The 22,427-nt window shown below is 30.9% G+C and overlaps 1 protein-coding gene across 2 annotated transcripts in view; it reads right to left on the reverse strand.

Annotated features, from left to right (window-relative positions):
* Nucleotides 1-14,758: 14,758 nt before the first annotated feature.
* LOC145305728 (glycine receptor subunit alpha-4-like) overlaps nt 14,759-22,427 on the reverse strand; it is a 65,525-nt gene continuing 57,856 nt past the window's right edge. For both annotated transcript variants that reach the window (XM_080147467.1, XM_080147468.1), the window contains exon 18: nt 14,759-14,949. In XM_080147467.1, the coding sequence (XP_080003593.1) occupies nt 14,824-14,949 (126 nt within the window). In that variant the 3' untranslated portion in view covers nt 14,759-14,823. The remainder of the gene's footprint in view (nt 14,950-22,427) is intronic.

Raw genomic sequence — 22,427 nt, forward strand, 5'->3', positions numbered from 1 at the left:
TAGGGCATTAATATCATCTTGCTTTAAATCAAATTTAGTGTTAGAGCAAATGTTTTTTACAATAGAAGGGAGATCTTCAAAATCAGGGTTTAAAGGGGTATAATGTTTAACATCATTTTTCGATCTAAAAAGCGTTCTAGTGTCGCCTAATCTGCATAGTAAAAGTGTAGATTCATGAATATGTATTACAATATATGGAACATTTTCATATAAAGTTTTTAAAGGGCGTGTGTTACCCTGTAATTTTTGTCTGTCTTTACAAAGTACAATGTCACCAGGATAAAATAAACCTCTTATTTTATTTTTGTTAAGGATTTCATTACGTTTCTCTCTATCCCTGATTTCCTGTTGCTTAGCCTGGTTCAAAATAGTCTTAAGTTTTGCACTCATAGCCATCAGATGTTCCTTTTCATTTCTAATATTAGGATGTAATTTAGGAAATGGGTCATCAAGAAAGGTTGAGCTTAGATGTCTGTCAGGGCCAAATACCAATTGAGAGGGGGTGTAACCTGTTTTGGAATTTGGAGTATGATTATGTATATCTGCAATATATGAAGGTAAAAGTGTCCAATTGTAATCATCTTTAGTAGCCAGACATTTTTTTAAGACATATTTGAAAATTTTTACAAAAGATTCTGCATTTCCATGACTGGCGGGGGTATATGCAGAGGAGAAAATTACTTGGGTACCCATTTTAAATAGTGTTCTTAAAGTCTCTTTTACCGTGAAAAGACTCCCATTGTCTGTATATAATGCTTTAGGCCTAAGCATGGTCCATATATGGTTTGCAAAAACGTACACAAATTCTTTTGCTGTTTTCTCAAAAAGTGGGCATAAAATAACATAATTAGAAATTATACATTTAACAACAAGAATATGGTTGTAACCGGAACTTGGGTTTAGTGATTCCATTAAATCCATATGTAAAACTTCCCCTACGTCAGTGTGAAAAGGAAAAAGGCCTAAATGTTCTGAGCGTCTAGGATGGTTTACCAGTAAGCAAGCAATACAACCATTAGCAAATTTATAACATAAATTTTGTAAATTAGGATGATAATAGCTAGTTAAAAGTAAAATCATTTTCCTAGGACCACTATGATTAGACATTAAATGTGCTAAAGCTATATATTTTGTTAGCAATTTATCAGGAATTAATAATTTAAGGCAAGATTTGTCCCATTTAATATATAAGATCCCATTGTGTAATGCATAAGTTCGATTATTTTCCGTAACAGAATTTGATATAGAGATGACACATTTATCATAAATATCTTGATATTGTATTTGTTGCAATTTAATAATATAATCAAGTGTCAATAATTTTTCCAAATCATGAATTGGGTCATATATTCTTTCAGCATTTTTAAAAGCCATGTTTAAGGAAAGAGCTGAACCTAAAGTTTTCCCTTCTGGTATTTCAGTTTCCAAAGACTGATTTTTAGTAAAAGTCGCATTGATGGATAGATGATGAGGGAAATAAGGTGTACTACATTGAAAATAAGGCTTTGTTATAGGTTTGGGTAATATGTATGAACAAGAATGTGAAGGGGGGTTTAAAGGAAGCGGGCGCGAAATTGCAGACTGCTTTAGAGAATAATTTACTTTAGGTGTCTGTGGGGAACTAGCGAAACGCAGCTGGCTGATAATTTTATCTGTGCTTTGTTGAAAGGTAACATTTATAGAAAAGGGTAAGGGGGAAATTGAGAAATTAGGCCCATACGCTAATTTTAGTAAATTATTATTAATTTTGTCAATTATAAAGGGTCGTACTGTATCCCATACAGATGTCTTATTAGAAACTGTTAAACGTTTTATGTTAGCAGAGGGGGGGGGTATACCTTGCTTAATAAACTGAGGATTTGCTTCCACCCATGAAATCCAATCTTTTAAAGAAATTATGTTCTCCTCAGGCATATGAGAATCTAAAAGGGGGTCTACATAGTAAGGGAGCTTAGTTCTTTTTATATCCGATTTGGTTATATGAAAAATTCTTGTAAGGAAATCACTAGGGTTGTGTTCTGTTTTAATAAAAGCTAAGTTTATCCCAGGGAAATTTACGCCTATGACTGGGCCCCAATTAGTCACATTGTTTTTGCTACTTATAACTTCTTTGTTGAAAGCATAATAAACAACCTTATTATCCACCAAACAAATCACCTCATCATGTGAAATAATTTTTTCTACAGCTCTCAAACTCTCCACAAGCGCATATAATTCCAAATTCATGATATTTTGATGTTTAAATTCTTTAGGAATTCTCTTAGAATGATACAAAATAATTTCAAAAGTCCCGGCATGTTTTCCTAAATTGTAACTAGAATGCTTGTCTACAAATGAAGGGCGAATAATTAATTTATCATCCCTTTTATAAAGCAAAAAAAAGAAAGGGACTTTTTTCTTCCCAACATTAAAAGAAATTAATTTTTTTCCATTTAATAAGGTAGTAGAATTTACTACTGTAAATGTACGTATAAGAACTTGTGCTAATGCTTGTAAAATTTGCAGATTTTCGTCTATATAAAATATTCCATTTTTGATATTATTTAAGTATTCTTGCATTTTCGCTTTGTCCCCTTTAAAATCTCTATCTAGTATCATATGGTAACCCACATGACCTTTAATATATTCATAGGTACTGTTACAAATTTTTCCAAAATCCATGGTACAGCTATATGCTAAAAGCATTGATTTGAGTGATATGCCTAAAGAATTGTCAACATGTAAATCATAACCCAAAGTATTTTCTGTAAGATATTTTGTTTCAGGTGGATGAGAAAGAGAAATATTTTCAATAAATTTGGTTGGGCAGCTCCCAGGAAGAAAAGGTGGAATAGGTTTTACAGGTAATTTATTATCATATATTATTTGATGTGTTTCATCATCAAGATTTAATTCTGGCGGTACAGTTAAGTAATTCTGTTTGGGGGGAACCAATTGACCTAATATACACCCAAATTGACTGTTTTCTCCCGAAGCTGAGTCTGTCATTAAGATCTTAGGGACGCCTTTAAGGATAATTTTACAATATAAAGGGCCTTCCATGAGATTTTGTTGAAGTTGTTTAAATTTCTGTCTTTGCAAATCAGTTGGTTCAAATTTATCTAATCTACTAGAAGTAAGGGGGGTTAAATAATGAATGTCTTTCAAAATAGTAAAATTTAAAGTGTCACGTAGAAAATTTAAACTACCACAAAATCCTCTCATTCCTGTTTGACATTTAGGAAAAGGTAGATTAGCAATCGCTTCTATCCTTTTTGGGTCAGCCTGACAAAAATTATTTCCAATCAACCAGCCTAAAAAATTAATTTGAGCGCATCCTAAATGAGCCTTAGTCATATCAAGTTTTGCATTGTGCCAAGCTAGGCGAGAAATAACTATTTTTACTAATTTAAAATGTGTTTTTAAAGTATTTTCATAAGTGTCTTCTGGATGTGAGAAGATAAGTATATCATCATAGTAAATTAAAACATTGTCAAGTTTATTACATTCCAAAATAGGAAATCCTTTAGAGTCAAGTAAAAGTTTATTATTGTTATATTTAGGAACCATGTTGATCATCTTATCCACAAATCTACTCAACGCGGTTGGACTGCTGGCCATCCCCGTGCACAAGGTATTAAAAACGAAAGTCCCAAACATTGTTGAAAATTGAGTATATTTCTTTGAATCTTCTGTAAGTTCAATTGATTGAAAGGCAGATTTAAGGTCTAAACTGCTAAAAATTACAGCGTCCCGCATGGTGTTGAGTAGCATTTTGAAGTTCGAGATAGCAACAGGTTCCACCATAATTAATTCATTTATACCCCTAAAATCAACTACTAGCCTAGCAGCTTGATTTCTTTTATCTTTGCGAAAAACTAAAAAGCAAGGGGAGGAAAAAGCTGGTAAATCCCCACCCTCAACACTGGCTTTATTCAAAACTTTAGTTTTAACTAAGAATTCTAAAACATCCCTTAAAAGCTCAGCATTTGCGCTATTTTCATAGTATATTTTTTTCATTCTAGGTAATTCAACATTGTCCTTTAATCTAATTTGATAATACCCGCATGTAGCCGAGATATTCCCCCTATCTAAAGAATGGAGTGATACTACTTTAGGATAGCTATCAAGGAATATATCTTTAACAAAAGGCCATATATGGGGTTTAAAATTTTTCTCGAGGACCATATCGGTCGCATTAGCTAACATTGTGTTTGGAATATCAAGTCCTTTAGGTAATAGGTCATCAGGTGTAATAATACAGTCACTATTAAAACCTAGTTGGATAGTTTGTTTAGGATCATAATATTTAGGCAATTCATGTTTAGGAATAATTTTTTCTTTTATGTCTATCCTTTCCTCAGTTAAACTTTTACCCTTAGTATTAACATCATTATTTTTGCAATGAGTATTTGAAAAGAAAGGTGAATTTTTAGGAAAGTGTATATTCATATTACTAATATGATAATTTTCTTTTTCAGTATCAGAGAAATTTTCATGAAAGCAAATGTTTTGGATGGAAAATTCAGTTTGTGCTGGTAAACGGCATTCATAATAAATTAAGGTATTATTTTTATTAAAAGTACTTACCAAAGACATTAATTTTTCGTCATCATCTGGAATAGGAATTGTAGGAGAGTGATGTACAGGAACTAAAGTGCCTTTAATGTTTCCTTCAAAATTTCCATTTCCTAAATTTTCAACATATCCCGGCAGTACAAAATTATTTTTATAAATCCTAAGGTCAGCTATAGTAGGAATAATTTTAATAAATCCCATTTCTTCATAAGGTATTTTATCTTGTGTAATGAAAAGGTGTTGACCAACTTTGAAAAAGGCAAGTGCATGGACATGAAAAAATACAAGTTTAATTTCTTTGGATTGTAAAACAACATGATCTGAGACACACGTATGTCTTTCTGTATCATTTAAATAATAAGACTCCAGGAAAATTCTAGGAACAATGTCAACAAAAAGTTTAGGCGGGTTTTCATAAAAGGAGACGGCGATTTTGAAATTTTTCAATGTGTTCATATTGATAAGGAGGGGGTCATCCATACCATCGGAGACATAAAACTGTATTTTTGCAATTTCATTTAAGCTAGGTAGAGTGAAAAATAAATCAATGATCAAAGAATGATTTACCAAGTGGAGTTTTGCTTTTTTTAGCAATTTCAACAATGTACGCTGTTTGGCTAAGAAGAATTCATCCTAAAGGAGATTGTAATAATTTACAAGATCTGGGATCTTGTTGAAGTTGAAGTAAAAAGTCATCATATTCATCTGGTTTTGCAGAATCAGAGTGTTCAATCCTAAAAGGATGTTCAATTTCCTCAGTATCGCGTAAATCTGAATTAGATTTACGTTTGTTTTCATTATTTAAATTATCAGCAAGTACTTCAGCAAAAGTCCTGTCTTGTGATTTACTGCGAGGAAACATTGATTTCATGATAGAAATTAAAAATCTGAATTTGTAATGTCAATAAAATTCACGCAACCTTGTACAATAATTTGAACTTAGTAGAGCTGAAAGTATGGGAGGAAAAAAAAATAAAATCCAAGAACTAAGTGGATGTAATGGTATAGAAGAGAGATAGAATTTAAGAGGGTTAGCAGATTTAAAAGTATTTAGTCAAGAGTGTCTATAAAGGAATGACAAAGTATTAAACTAAATAACTATTTATAGAATAGAAATGACTGTGCACAGTAACTAAGTTAGGTAGAAAAAATATGCTAGCAATAAAAACTTTATTGGTAGAAGCAATAAAGACGAACTATAAGCGTTATTGGTAGAAGCAATAAAAGTGGATTATAAACTTTACTGGTAGAAGCAATAAAGACGGACTATAAGATCTGTATTAAGTAAGTATTATTAAATAAGGGTTAAAAGTCCTTATTAACAATAAAGCACGTTTAAAATCCCTAAAACGTGATATAAAAGGCCTGTATATAATCAAAGAAAAGATAAAAATAAGCGCTAAAGGATTTTGCCCGAAAGTATTTAGAAAACGGGAATATAATGACGTCAAAAAATCCAAAAATAGAAGTCTAGAGAATGTGTCTTATAAAGAAGAGAGATAGGTTATTTTATGTCTTTATAAAATATCTGTAGTGTAAATATTTAAAATATGTATAAAAACTTTAATATCTCAATAAAAGGGAAGGTAAAGTAATTTATGCAAAATATAGAGAAAAGATTGAAGTAAGTCTAGTTAAGTATAAAAGCTTTAAATACACGAGGTTATTTTGTTATAAAAAAACTTCAATGCATAAGATGTGTTAAAATGTTAAACACTCAAAGAAAAGACTTAAAAGACAAATAGTTTAGACATTGAGGTTAAAATAAAAGGGGACTTGTTAAAATCTCATACACTTAAGGTAGAAGCTTAAGGTAGATAAAATATTCAAATTATTCATACACTTAAAGGTAGAAGCTTAAGGTAGATAAAAAATGTCAAATGTTTATACACTTAAGGTAGAAGCTTAAGGCAGTTAGAAATTTCAAATGTTTGTACACTTAAGGTAGATGCCTAAGGTAGATAAAAATTTTATATAAGTAGAGACAGATCTTTAAAATAAAATCGCGCAAAGAGTAAAATAGTCCTTAATATAGAAAATGTGAATATATTCAAAGCAGAAAATTAGTAGCTGTATTGTACTAAAGTATAAGCGTTTAGTCTCAAAGGGGAAAAAAAAACTTCTAAGTTAGAAATGAAAACTAAACTTTAGTTTTATGTCAAAAATTAATTTCTATTGACAAAGACCTGATGCTTCTTAGAATGTAGAAATGTTGATGTAGCTAGCAGGTAGAATGTAGAAGTTTTGATATAGCTAGCAGGTAGAATGTAGAAACGTTGGTTGATGTAGCTAGCAGGTAGAATGTAGAAATGTTGATGTAGATAGCAGGATCCTGAAAAATGTTCTTAAATAGAAAAAGAAAATATAAAGCATGCAAAGCAAAATAACACACACAAAAATTAGGTTCAAAGTGTCTTTTACAACTGGCCAGGAAGAAAAGAGCAGGATTTCCGTAGAGTAAAAGTTAGGTTAGGTCAAATGCAATCTCTATTCCAATACCGGAGACGTGCACCACATGTAAAAGCGGTTTGTTCCTTTATCAAGCAAGATAGAGAAAATTCTATTTGATTTCTACTCAGAGGAAAAAGAAAAATTTATGTTAAGGTGTTGTCAGATAATTTCTCTTTAGACTTTAATTATTAGTTAAATAGCTCGTTGGTTCAGTGGTATATTATCCCTGAGTAGCAAGAAAAAAAAAAGTCCTTAGGTGTAAACAAAACTTCCCTGCCACAAAAGTTTTAAGGCTGTAATTTTCTAATATTCTTTTCTTTATTAAGGTGTTAAATAAGGCGGCTCGGAAACGGGAGAGGTGCAGTACAGACCAAACAAACAGATCAAAGCAAATTTCAAGTTTTTACCAAGTTTAAAGTGGATAAGAAGATACAAGAATGTACCACTATGTACTAGTAGAGAAAAAGAAATAAATGAATAAATCAACAAAGGTAAAATTTGATTAAGTTTTCTTTTCTTTTATTTTACTTCTTACAGTTATACAAAACAAATATCTGATTAGAAAGTAAAATATATATATACCACAAAAGGTAAAAAATTCAAGCACACAAGTGTATACTAATTAGAAATATTATTACAATGGATAAGATACCTGGTAAATATAACCAGAGCATATACTGTATGAAATGAATACTACTTAAAGACTATGCCCTTAGATTTAAAATATTATATTTATACCAAGTCTTTTGGTATTTTAAGCTTTAAGAAAAATTTAAATTGAAATTGTTTCTAAGTTTTTATGTATGCTTAAGACTCTAAGGTAAAGTATAGACTAGGAAATAAATACAAGTGTTTAACACTTGGAATCTTTAAGGAGAATGTAAGCTAAAATATTTCTAAGTTCTCTTTTATTCTTAGGGCTTTAAAGTAAAGTATAAACTAAAAATAAATACAAGTGTTCTAGCACTTGGAATCTTTAAGAAAAATGTATATTAAAATATTTCTAAGTTTTTCTTTTATACCTAGGGCTTTAGAGTAAAGACTAAACTAAAATAAATACAAGTGTTCTAGTACTTGGAATCTTTAAGGAGAATGTGTGTCAAAATATTTCTAAGTTCTTTTTTTATACTTAGGCCTTTAAGGTAAAATATAAACTAAAAATAAATACAAGTGTGTTGACACTTAGAATCTTTAAAGAAAAATGTATATTAAAATATCTCTAAGTTTCAGGAAAAGTAGAAGAGAGATATGACACTTAGAAAATTTAAAGAAAACTCAAGCAAGAAAATGGCAAAGTATGAAATCTGCTTAAGAACTCCTTTACACCCTACTAATAGAAAACCTTATTGAACCTAAATTATAATGCTAACCTGGATTAGAGCTAGAAGCTGAGTAGTGAACAATCTTCCCAAGACTGATACAAAAGTCTTGAGATTTGCCCTTTTTATACTAAATTCTGGCTATGACATCAGAGCTTTTAGCTTGTAAAATCTAGGTTCAATTTAGGTCATGATAGTAAAAAAACTATAAAATGAAAAGCTTCTAAAGCACTAGATATCTTATGTAATACAATTGTTAAATATATGTTAGAGTATTTGATTTTCTTTTCTTGTTTTCAATGTTCTTATTTGTTTTTGTTTTCTCGCGTAGTAGTTGGATGTCTGTGTTTATCCTAAAAAAAATAGGTTTCAGTTTTTGTAAATATTTTCATCTTATGATTTTTCTTTACCTAGTTCTGCCTGTATATTATCCAGGAAATATTCCCCTGAGTGTGTGTGTGATGTGGAGTGTTAAGCCATAAAATTTTCTTTATGCTAGGTGCATAGCTTCTCTACATTTTTTTCTGTCTTGCACTTATTTAGGACCTATTTTCGTCCTAACACGGAAAACTTATATCCCTTATTATATATATCGACACCATGGAAACTGTCCCAATTTTGTATAACTTTTGCGGAACATGTTCCAGTTACGTCATATTTTTCTTTCCCGAAAAAGAGAAGGGGGGAAGAAAATCTCTTCAAAAGAGATGGAGAAAACCCCCTTTTCTCCCATCTCTTTTTTCTTCCCCCCTTCCCTTTTTTTCTTTCCCCCTTCCCTTTTTCGGGAAAGAAAAATATGACGTATCTGGAACATGTTCCGCAAAAGTTATACAAAATTGGGACAGTTTCCATGGTATCATCATTATCTATCTATTTATCTGCCAATCTATCCAACTATCTATCAATCCATATTTAGATATATCAATCTATCTATCTTTTTATATATTTTTATAACAAATTTAATTTCGTCTTGCATTACAAGTTAGAAATTGAATTTGAAAAGTTTAACGTTTATATAAATCCAGACGAGCATTTTTCCTTCTTTTAAAAAAGTCATAAATATTTAGTTAGGCAAGTTTTTTAATTAATTTTATATGTTCATATTTTAGATTAATCATTTATTAAAAAGGGCAATTATGTCTATTAAATAGCTCAGAAATAAACAGCTGAAACAATTACTAATGAAGAAAAGGCACATTCAAGTGATCTTAAAGAGGTTACATACGGACAAACACTATTTTCAAAGGTAGATGCATTTTTACCAATCAATAGAGTAGCTATGCCTCTTCTACTCAAATATGAAAAGCGGTAAGCAATCACACCCGTAAAATGTTTCATATTCGCAAAATAACAAAGTAGCGAAAAGGAAGAGGAACAAGGATGAGAACATCCATTAAAGCGAAGCACTGAAACTGTAGGACAAACGGACATTAACACTTGTACAGTGTCAGAACTGAATAAACATAATATAAATGTATAAGGGTCAAAGCAAAATTGTAAGTAAATTTGTTGAAAAAGACTGCTTGATTCAGGATAATGTTTATGGACATACTTACTTTTTAGGACTTGATTTTAGAGTTGCTTCGCTTATTACATTATACTTTGTTGTTCCAGGAATCAATATACCAAAAATCAGATCAATCAGATGATTAGTTCACATAAAAATTTGTTGTTAAAAAAGTAAAAAAATCAACATGTTTAAAATGGACGTACGGACATTTTGGTAATGATTATAGAGTTGCTACGCTTTCTAAATCGTACCTAACTACTAAAGGAATCACCATTCAAAATTTGAAATCGATAGGACAATTATAACATGCCTAAATTAATGAAAAAAGCTATCCGTTATGGACGGACGTACGGACGGACGGACCGACCCTAATTATAGAAAAGCTTCGCTTTTAAAAATAACCATTTTTAATATTATTTTTAGAAATAAAGGAAGCGGTAGTAGTGTTCAATAGATCCTTTGTGTGAGAGCACCTGACATTCAGTTCATACATATGTGCGGAATTGAATGCACATCTTGTTAAGGCACATGTCTCCGATGTGCTGAATTTTAATTTCCAAATGTGTATGCAGTTTCCGCAGTGTTTCCTCATCCTATCGCAATATTTACTACTAGCTAAAAAATCTTCAACTTCAAAAAAAAATTGAAAATTAAAGTTTTGAATGTTTTAATCGTTTATACGTTCAAAATTTTGAAAGTTTGGAAGTTTGAAGCTTTTTAGCTAGTAGTAAATATTGAGATAGGGTTAGGAAACACCGCGGAAACTGCGTATACATTTAGAAAATAAAATTCAGCACATCCATGTCTCCATGTCTCTAAAGTTTGTGGAAAAAAGTTTAAAGTGATAAGTGTATTGGTGGAGTAAATGTGTAAAATTAAACAGGGAGGCAGATGTACATAACAAGACACTGAAATATATTGCGTTGCAAATTCTATCCTTCGTATGAAAAAGCAAGGATGTTTTTACTAAGATATCTCTGATTGAATCCGATTGAAATTTCTCTTTAAAAAATACACATTAAAATATCTAACCTTCATCTAATTTCAATTCTTAAAATACATTTTAAAAGCTTTTTAATTAAAAGCCAACTCTCTCTCTCTCATCTATGAGGCGAACATAATTAAGTAAGGGAAATAAGTTTCATGAAAATATGGTGCGTGTAGTTTTAAGATACTGTTTTGTTAAATTGATCCATTATGTAAAAGTAACAGGATCTCTGTCTGTTTGTACCAAAGGATCTCGTTCACTGCTAAACAGAAATGGTTCTCCTTAACAATACAGCTTTCCATATGTCCTGGGAAGGTTATAACTATTTTTGGGGAGGTATCTTCCCTCTCGAACCTTTTTACTTTTTATTTGTAAATCTAACATAAAAATATGGAGGGTGGTCGAATTCAATTACCCCTAGAGGCTAGAATCCCCTAGGGGCATAGCCGCTAGTATCAAATATAGTAAAATCTTTTTAAAATATAAATCTAATTGAATACTAGTAGAAAGCGCGTAGCGTGCGAGAAAAGTTTTTTTGCTGTATTTTACAAGAAGTCACATGCGTGGCATGTCTGCCGTCTGTGCAAGTTAGTAAGGCAAGGATACTCTTTAATTTACTTTGTCCGTATTTTAGAATGTCATTTGCGTCTGACCTTCAGTCCAAAGCTGTTTAATAAACAGTGTTTATTGTTCCTATGGCTATAAAAATATTACGCCATTCTAAACAAAGGACCAATGATAGGCCAATACACCGACTAAATTACATATGGCAGACCAGTACACATTTAAATTGACCAATGGTAGGCTAGTATGACGTTATTTGTTATAGGCACTATTAAAAGCTTCCTTAATTCCATACCGTAAATTTTTATTGTGATTCTCTGGACAATTATGTAGAATTTATTAAGTAAAGCATTACTTAAGTAGGGATATAAAGTGTAAATACATCTTTTATGATTTTAGATGTTTTAATATAGATTTATCGTATTGTTTTTTGATCTATAAAAATTGAAAAATTTAGGAACAATTATATAATAGTTATTTCCTCGCATCGTATTATAAACACCTTTCAGCGGTTATAAAATGTACAATTAAAAGATTAAAACCAGTCTTTTTAGCCCCGAGATGCCGAAGGCATTGGCTAAGTTCTAATCCACCAGATATTAATCGGTTTCGAATAAATACGAGCAATGTTTTTTAATCACGATCTCTAACCTGGTTTTATTCTTGTTTACTGCACGAGACAGAACAAATATTTCTATATCAATTAGGATTTTAAACAGCATTTAATTCATGTTTATCCAGTGTTTTTGAAAAGTCATGCAGCTAACTTAGATTAAGCTATCTACTGCTGCTTTGTCTGGTACGTGATATCATTAGTAGAGTGGGGGGGAGGGGGGTCGCCACTGTCCATGATCATTAAAATGCATAGTTAGACAAAGGTCGTGCAATTAAAGTGTTGATTGTCATGTCTCCGTGTAATCCACATCATATCTCAATACGTCAAAATTAGAACCTATAGGAATTCCATTATCCATGTTGATAAAACAAGGATGACAACATCCATAAAAGCGAAGCACTGAAACGGTAGGACAAACGGACATTAACACTTCTAGTGTCAGAACTGAATAATCATAATATACATAAATGTATAAGGGTCAAAGCAAAATTGTAAGTAAATTTGTTGAAAAAAACTGCTTGATTCAGGATAATGTTTATGGACATACTTACATTTTTAGGGCTTGATTATGGAGTTGCTTCGCTTATTACATTATACTTTGTTGTCCCAGGAATCAATATAACAAAAATCAGATCAATCTGATGATTAGTTCACATAAAAATTTGTTGTTAAAAAAGTAAAAAAATCAACATGTTTAAAATGGACGTACGGACATTTTGGTAATGATTATAGAGTTGCTACGCTATCCAAGTTGTACCTAACTACTAAAGGAATCACCATGCAAAATTTGAAATCGATAGGACAATTCTAACATGCCTAAATTAATGAAAAAAGCTATCCGTTACGGACGGACCGACCCTAATTATAGAAAAGCTTCGCTTTTAAAAAAGAGTTGGATGAATGGCTTGGTACACAAGCAGGCACATTTCAATACTTCAAAAAAGTCGTGTTATCTTTGACTATTATCGATGATGTAACTCACATTTTAAGACTAAATAAAATTACAGATAAGTTGACCTCTTTTTGAAATTTGTAAAAATGAATTGACACCTCTTAAATTCTGAAAATTTTTAGACACTTTTTGTTAAAATTGTATAGTGTTAACAATTTTAAGCGTAAAAAAATTATCAGATCAAAATAAAAAACGGAGGTTATATTTTCAGTATCTTGAATGATTATAAAAGGATTATGTTACCAGGAGCACCGATTAGAATTTTGTAGTCATACTTGAAGTCAGTGTTTCGGAGCCGTTTGATTTTGGTGCGGCTCCGGCTTCGGCTCCGCGGAGCCGCATCTGGAAATACTGCTTGAAATAACAATTCTAATTCGTCCCAAAAAATTATCCTAGTAATCATATAGTTTTTATAAACCTGGATAACCTAGAATTATGTACTCCACAATTTCTTTCTTTTATAAACATGGATAACTTTTTGAGAGAAATTGTAAGCAAAAAGTTTTCATTTTGGGTTACCTATACCATATCTTAAAACGTCCGACAAAGATACTCAAAAAATATGTTTTTCCATTCGTAGTAAAACCATACGTGCGTCTGTTCAACAATGTTAACTAAAAACTCTAATGAAATGTAAAATAGACGTCTATTTTTTGTGTGTAGTTTCCCATATCTTTTGCAGCTTTTTATGTTTTATTTTTTTTTAAATAAATAAAACCCATTAATTAAACCAACTATTAAACAATTACATATGTTTTTTTTTAAATGTTTAGACTTGTTATTGCTGTGCCCTATTTATACATAACTAGCGACTTCGCCCCTAGCCTCTAGGGGCTTTGCCCCAAGAGGTAATTTTTAAAAAAATTAAGAATTTCTGGTGCTGCCATTTACTGTGAAGTAACTGCTTAAAAACAATTTTTTGGGGGGGGGAGAATTTTTAATTTTGGGGGGGTTGTGGATGTCTCTTATCCCAAGAAAATAGCTTAAAACCACCCCAGGACAAGTAGGTATATTCCCTGAAGAGTAGAATCCAATCGGTTCAGTGGTTACCGAGATTTTAAGGGACGGACGGAGAGACAGACGGACGGACAGACATTAAGCTACTTTGTATTATAGATAATAGACCCTAATTTTATAAGAAATGTACTCCCTAGCAAAAATTTGCAATTATGACGTATAAACAATCACAAAAAAATAGGCCAAAAAGCAATTATAACTTTTGTTGTGTATCCAAAACTAATTATCTATCAATTACCATTTTTATTATTTGTAATATTATTAATCTAGATTTATCCAGTTTTTATTTTAGCAGGTATAAATACAAGTTACGGAGAATTATGTCTTATAAGTAGCGTAGCAACCACAATAAACTGTTATAGTTCTTATTTAGTGGTGGTGTTCGCTCCCTTTTGGGTTAGGGTGGGGACACTAGACTGTAAAATATACTTGTACTCAATACTTTCTTCCATTTTTAGCATAAAACTTTGGGGAATGCAATGGAAGAAATTTTAGTTGTTTTGCTATTTAATCGTCCATTTGACCCTCCCTTTAAATGGAAGAAAAACCGGCAAACAAACAGAAAAAAAATTGAATAGAAATAATAAAAAAATGAACAAAGCTACCTATAAAATACCAACATTAGGCGTCCCAGAAAAGTGTAATGTAGTAAATGGTCAGACTGGACATAAAATGAAACATCCAAACACCTACTACTTTGATTTCTAGGCTAGTGCCCTATAACTTCGTGAACGGACGAACGGAAATACTTGAATTATAGAGTAGATATAAAATGAAAAAAAAATTCGCCAATATAACATTTATTTATTTATATTTTACTTTATATTATGATTTCATATTATTTTATTACTATTGAAAAGTTCCAAAAATAGTAGAATTTGTGTCGATAGATACAATAATATCGCTAAATACCAGCCAGTAGATAATGTTGAGTAGCACAAAGGTTGAAGGGAATAGAACTCGCGACACTCGGTCCTGAAAAAGAAAAAAAATATTGTTAGTTTCAAGTTTTTCATTTAAAAACGTAGCTCTTCTATGACAGAGCAGAAAAACAGCCTAAAACCATTCTTAGAAATACTTTCAAATCAAAATGGCCTGGGATCTATGTAAATCATACCAAAAATGTACAAGCTTTATCGGTTCAGTGATTAGCGAGATCTTAACCGAAAAAAAAAAAAAAATTATGTTCAGTACCAATATAAAGCTTCGCTAAAAAATTTGTAAAATCATTAAAGCTGTTAACGAGATCTAACTAGACATATACAACTTACTCTTTTAGCTGATTAGCAAACGTAGACAGTCTAAGAAGATAATTAAAGTCCCTCAACAGGTTATGACGTCATACGATAGAATAGCCAATGAGAGGCCAGTATACACTGTAATTGACTAATAGAAAATTTATGCTGGCCTCTCATTGGTTATTTTATCGTATGACGTCATAATCTGTTGGGGGACTTTAATCATTTTAACAGTCTTATATTTTACGCTATATTAAATGCTATGATTATGTCAAGGTGTCTTTGATTATTCATATTTTAAACTAATTCTCTAGTATCTAAAATAGAAAAAAAATTAAGATTTTATTAATTTTGAAATCTCAATCTTTCTTTTCTTTCTTATTTTTCTTTAAAATGTATTTTTCTTTATTTTATATCTATGTTTATATTTCGCTCATTTTACGCATTTCCTTATAAATTAATCAGCAAATTTTCTTTTGTATAGTACAAAAAATACTATACTGTTTGTTTGTTTTATAATAGATGGAAGATATTATAAAAATATGCAGTTTTGAGAGGGGTTCCAGAAAACAAGGACTATTCTATCCAATAGTCATCAAGTGTGTATGACTTAATAACTTATTCAACAAGATTTATTTATCTAGGGGAACTTGAGGCAACAATGGCAACGGCCACTCATGATAAGCTTCACTTTAAAGGAGAATGACATTGGTTCAGTGGTTATAAAGATTGTTCTCTACAAACAGACACAGAAACACAGACGACAGACATCCTGTTACTTTTTTAAAGTAATACAAAAGTAGCTTTGCTCCTAAAGTATACTTTCAATAACTATTTATAAGTTTTGATTACAAAGCGTTTTTATTATATGATTTTATAAGTTTCATTTCCGGTATTTTTTCTTTTCCTTATGGATTTTTTTGTAGCAAAGCTACTCTATGATTCGAATTCGACCTGGTCTTGATTTTTTCTCATTATTTTAGACTCCATAATCAGTGAGAGAGGATACTCTTAATCAAACTGACTTAAGATCTACGAATAAGATCGTTTGGCTTTCTAAAATTGGTTGAACATTTCTTAAGTGTCCAATAATTTTAAGATAGGGAAGGGTAATTTTGTATGTCATAAGAAGGAATTATTGTCCATTGTCTTATCCCTTAAGATTATTGCTGAACAATGCAATAGTATTGGGTGACACACCGTTTGGTACTTGGCTGCTCAAAAACGTATCTTAATAATACAATTGTCGAAAGATATGAGAAAAAAATTTTAATATACTCTTTCTTACATATTTTTTTTAAAAATAATTTAAAATGTGAATTTACTTTAAAAATTGTTTGTACTGTAAATCGTTTTCTTTGTACAGTGAAAAATGTAATGAATTTGTAATCATGACGAATTCAACTGTGACGTGAGTGAGGGGGTGTAAAACTTAAGATTAAGTATTAGACAATTTATAAATTTTGTAACAACTCTATACAAATCACCAGTTGGATCCGGTTTGAATTAAATGCTTGAGCACAACTGTCGAGCCCTTAAAATGGATGCAATTTCCTTATTTGTAGATTTTAATAGTTGAAAGTATTTTTGTTGCACTAACAGATCTATAGTATAGACAACTACCTCCCCTTATTTTTCAAAGACCTCTTTCGTCTGCTTCTAAATTATTTTCTGCTACCTGGCTGTGTTAATATAAGCGACACCATTGCATTGGTTGATTTTCAATGACCCAATAGGAAGGTAGCACAAGACGGTTGCGATAGGGAGATAGAGTTATTTAACCCTTTCTTCCTCTAGTGTTTTACGCTAATGTTGCAATTAACGTTTGACATACCTTCTAAAATTTTTATTTTAAAATTGTTATTGCTGCGCTACTTAGGTTTATAAAGTTTTATTCTCTAAATACTAACGCAGTGCTTTTTACTGGTATTGATGGTAAACCTGTTATTTTTCATCTACTAGGTAAAATATCCTATATTATAAGACTTTATAAAGTTCAGGGAGCGAGAGCATATGGACTGTAAATAATATAGATATCCAAATTTTTCAAATCAAATATGCATGTTCGTAGGCTTAAAAACAATGGGTATTTTTATCAACACATTGTTGGTTCAAAATACAAGGGCCAAACTTTTTCATTTATAAATTTAATCTACAGAAAGTATAATTTTGTTTATCATAATTTGTGGTGTATATCAATTAATCGTCCATTGTCTTATCCCTTTATATCCCTAATAGAATGTTTCTTAGCCCTGACATACCCTTTATTTCAGAGATAGAGGGACATATAAATAAAAGATAATTAATCTAAAAATCCCCTTTCGTGCATGAATAAGTTTTGATAAAAGTGGTCTTGGATTACATTATAATAAAATTACGTTATTCGAATGATTTTTTTGAATTGATAATTTTAATTATTTATGACGACTAGAAGGCCAAAATATTATCGACATGTCATGGACATTATTTTGATATTATAATTTCGACTATATGGTTTTCAATGTAATAATCAAAAGAAATGTGAAGAAGGTTTTAAAATCTCTAATTGACCTATCCTTATTTCCCAGCAAAACAACAATTCTTGTATAATAAACTAATAAGAGTTTCTGGCATTTCTAAAATTCTTTAAATGTAACCCTTATTATATTTTCTAGAAAGCTCTTATTAAAAATCAAGAATTTTCTACATTTGGACTGTGTTCGTTTGTATGTTTCAAAACAGCTCGTTTAGAATGGTAAAATAGTCCTATTATATTTAAACTTTAACTAGATATTTCTTTAGTTATCTATGTAGAAAGCGAAGCCACGTTATATCAGTCATCAGAAAGTCAGTATGTCCATTTTAAACTTGTTGACTTTTTGCAATTTTGATCTAAGAATCATTCATTACATAATTTTTTACATACATTAGTGTTTCCTAAGGCGATAAGGTACAATTTTAAATTCTATGTTTTCATTCTTTAAAATTAGATTAACAAAAAATGAAGCATTAATCCTATTTTATTGAATTTAGTAATATTCTGTTCAATAATAAACTTGTAAAATCAGAGTTTAAAGATATATATATATACTAGTTAATCATATACTTGTAAATAAAATCTCCTAAACGGCTAAACAAGTTTAGAATTATTCATGTAATCTTAGTTTAAGTCCTGGTTAGGGGCTAAAGAAAAATATCCAATTATATAATTGAAATAAAAAAAGTTTTAATAACTTATTTATCCTTTTTTCAAATAATATTTTCAGATATATTGGTAAATTCTTCAATAATAATGTTGGTTCAAGTTTAGAATATAATATAATACATACACTGATTTAGTCTTACTCTTAATAAATCTTCCCACGAACTTTGTAAACTAACTTATACCTTTGGTAGTCTAGAATATATATCTACAATACAAAGTGGAACGATGTCTGTCTGTCTGTCCGTCCGTCCGTCTCGGTAACCACTAAACCGATCGGATTCTACTCTTCAGGGAAAATACCTACTGGTCCTGTGGTGGTTTTACGCTATTTTCTTGGGGGGTGGGACAAATAAAAAATCCCCCCAAATTTATTTTTTTTATTTTTTTTGCTTATGGGGAAGTTAGTTCACATAAAACTACTGGCGGCAGCACTAGTAGTACTTAATTTTTTTTATTTCCTCTTGGGGCAAAGCCCCTAGAGGCTAGGGGCGAAGCCGCTAGTGCATTTTTAAAGTCTGATGGATATTAACAAGGATGACAACATCCATAATAGCCAAGCTCAAAAAATCAGAGAAATGTACGACAATGAAACTAGAGAAGCAGCCCTTTTAAAACTAGAGAAAAGTATCGTCAATAAATCACAGCTTAAAATTTATATCTTTAAAATAAAAAATCCACCAATAAACAAAAATCAAAAAATCGTCCAATGAACCATCATCAAGTTTAAAACTCTTGTGACATGAAATGGTCTAAATTATTTTAAGGATTATAGAGTTCCATTTTATACAAGGTTTAAATCTATAGAACGCTTCTATCATGCCTTAATTTAAGACTAAAAAATCTAGAAAAGCTTTACTTAATAAAAACAAAAGTTTAGAAAAAACTATTATTTGCTCTAATGATCTTATTCTTAACCCTTATAGTTTTACCTTTACATTAATATATAAAGTTTTTTAGGTTTGATTTATAGTTTTTGTTCTTATAAGCTGGGAGAAAGGGATAGATCAATGAAATAAAAAATATTTTTCAACAAAAATTAGCGTGGTTTTTAAAATATAGGATCAATTCTACAGTTATATCTTAAGATTCAAGAAAATTCATAGAAGTATAAAACAAGTTTTCATTTGAAAATCATTTTCAAAAGTTTAAGCAAATACAAACCTTTTTTAATGTTACTTCCAATAGCGGCTACCATCCCAAAGAGGCCTCTAGGGGCTCTTATTTAAGTAGGATGGAGGGGGGAGGAATCAACCCTCCACTTAAAATTTTGATTTTAAAAAGAAAAGGTTAAAAATTTCCGATGAACAGTTTTTAAAAGTGATTTCTCTTTTGAGGTTAGAGGTTATTCATCAAAAATAGTTATAAGACTTTTTTTAAATCTTCACTGTAAAGGAGAATCATTTTTTTTTTCATCGGTTAGCGAGATCCTTCGCTACATAATTGACCTATCTTTTCATCCTATATTTTTTTCGAAATTCTTAGAAAACAAATAACATTAAAAGCATTTCTTTTACTTTTGCCAAATGATATCAAACACGAAACCTCATATTGAAGCGCAGTTACTCTATAACTAGGGTGTGTACCTACACTTATTTGTATGTCAGTCCAAGAAATACCATATTTATTGCATATGGACAAAGATACTTTACTAAGTTTTATTTTGGGACCATGTTTGCTGTTAGCATTGTATTGTATAGCTGCGCATCTTATGGTTATAATTGTATTTATTAAAAGCGAAGATTTTCTATAATTAGGGTCTGTCCGTAAGTCCGGAACGGATTGCTTTTTTCGTTAATTCATGCATGTTAGATTTCTCCAATCGATTTCAAACTTTGCAAGATGGTTCCTGTAGTAGTTAGGTACGATTTAGAAAGCGTAGCAACTCTATAATCATTACCAGAATGTCTGTACGTCCACTTTAAACATGTTGATTTTTTTACTTTTTTAACAACAAATTTTTATGTGATCTAATTTTCCGATTGATCTTATTCTTAATATATTCATTCCTGGGACAACAAAGTACAAAATTATAAGCGAAGCAACTAAATAATCAAGTCCTTAAAATGTAAGTATGTCCATAAACATTATCATGTGTCAAACAGTTTTTCAACAAATTTACCTACAATTTTGCTTCGACTCGTATACATTTCTATTCTGATTATTCAGTTCTGACACTATACAAGTGTTAATGTCCGTTTGTCTTACAGTTTCAGTGCTTCGCTTTTATGGATGTTGTCATCCTTGTTTTTTCAATATAAAGAAGCCTCTTCTAAGTCATGAATAGAAAAGAATTATAAATCAATGCCCATATGTAGCTAGGCAATAACAAGATAACATAAAACAATAGGAAACTGTAAAGGTAAGGGAAAGAAAGGCAGAGAGAACAGAGAATGGGGGAACGAAAAAATGACTGGGTAGGGGAAGAGATGAAAAAGAAAGAGAGGGAAAAATAAAAAGACAGAAATGAGAAAAATTTGTTTTATTACTTGGATGTTACACAAGATTTTCATGTTCTCTGATAAAGTAAAACTCGCAGCGGGCTGAAATAACATTCACCTCTTTACCCCACCCTCTCCACTTCTACTGAATGAACGAAATAAAAATAAATGAGTTCCATGTTAGCAACCTAAACGGACGACAATTTTTCCCTGTCATAATATCCACACAATATTCTTTATCCATTTTGTAAGAAAGAACTAAAAAGTATATTCATATAGTTATTAGTATGCATGAGATGAAAAGTAAAAAAAGTAATAACTTTTATATCAATAAACTTTTGTTAATCTATATGCTTTTTTTCCATGCATTCGTCTGTACTGACAATAATTATGTCTAAGCTCAGAGATGGGTTTTTGAAAGATGAATGCCGCGTTTTTCGACATTTTTTTAGACATTGATTGATTGAACGAAGACGAGAGAATTTCAACGGAGTACACAACTTAAGAATTCAAAATTTTAAAATTATTAGTTTAGCCATTTGTATAATGTCTAATAAAGCTCTAAAAAGATGCTTTAATTAATATACAGCAAAAATGGATTTAAGATTATTTATTTTAATTCTGTAAAAGCCGTACCAACAAAAGCGAAATAATTAAATAAATAGTTGTATACTCTGTTTAAATTATACGAGACATTTTCATAATAATGATTGATTGACGGAAGACGACAGGTCTAAAAAATGTCGAAAAAACGCGGCATTCTTGACTCAAAAACCCATTTCAGATGATTAGAAAGTTTTGTTATATTTAATAAGGACGATTGCTTATCAAATTGCAGCAAATATTTTGCAAAATTTTGGGTAAACATTTTGACAATATAAGTTAGCCTAAGACAGGAGGGGATACCCCACGAGATTTTATTAATTGTATCTCTGAACAAAAACTTCCTGAACGATGTGTAGGGTTATATGGTCATGGTCAAACGTCCTTCAGACAACAAACTCTTTGATTGCACGACTTTTGTCCGAGTGTCCTAACTGTGCATGGTAATGAGTTGAGCCTGTTTTGGCCTTTGTTCCATGGTCTGACCAATTATGTCCCACACCTGACATTGCGGCAATAGGAACTATTTTTAACGTAATTAGTTACAACATGGTGTATGGCCGAGATTCGAACCTATCACCTTCCCGACATCGCCAATCAATCTATCGCCCTCTTCCTATTCCAGCTAAATGTTTATTAGAAACGTACATAGGTATAATAATAAAATAATTAATATAATTGAAACAAAATTCATAGAATAGTATTTTTAGCGGGTATATAATTTTTAAGTAATTTAAAATTTGATAATTTATTGAAAATCAATATGGACCAATTTAGTTATTAAGGAATAGTTATTTCTTTCATCGTATTATAAACGGCTTTCCGCGGATATAGAATGTACAATTATAAGATTAAAACCATTTTTTTTAGCACCGAGATGCCGAAGGCACGGGCTATATTCGTAGAAAACTGGATATAATACGATGCTAGACATAGTTTTTTCGTATGGATGATAACCGGTTCCTATCCACCGGATTCGAATGAATACGA

This window comes from Acartia tonsa, chromosome 14 (genome assembly GCF_053477335.1).
Source record: "Acartia tonsa isolate MP-2025a chromosome 14, ASM5347733v1, whole genome shotgun sequence".
In the NCBI taxonomy this organism is placed as follows: Eukaryota; Metazoa; Arthropoda; class Copepoda; order Calanoida; family Acartiidae; genus Acartia; species Acartia tonsa.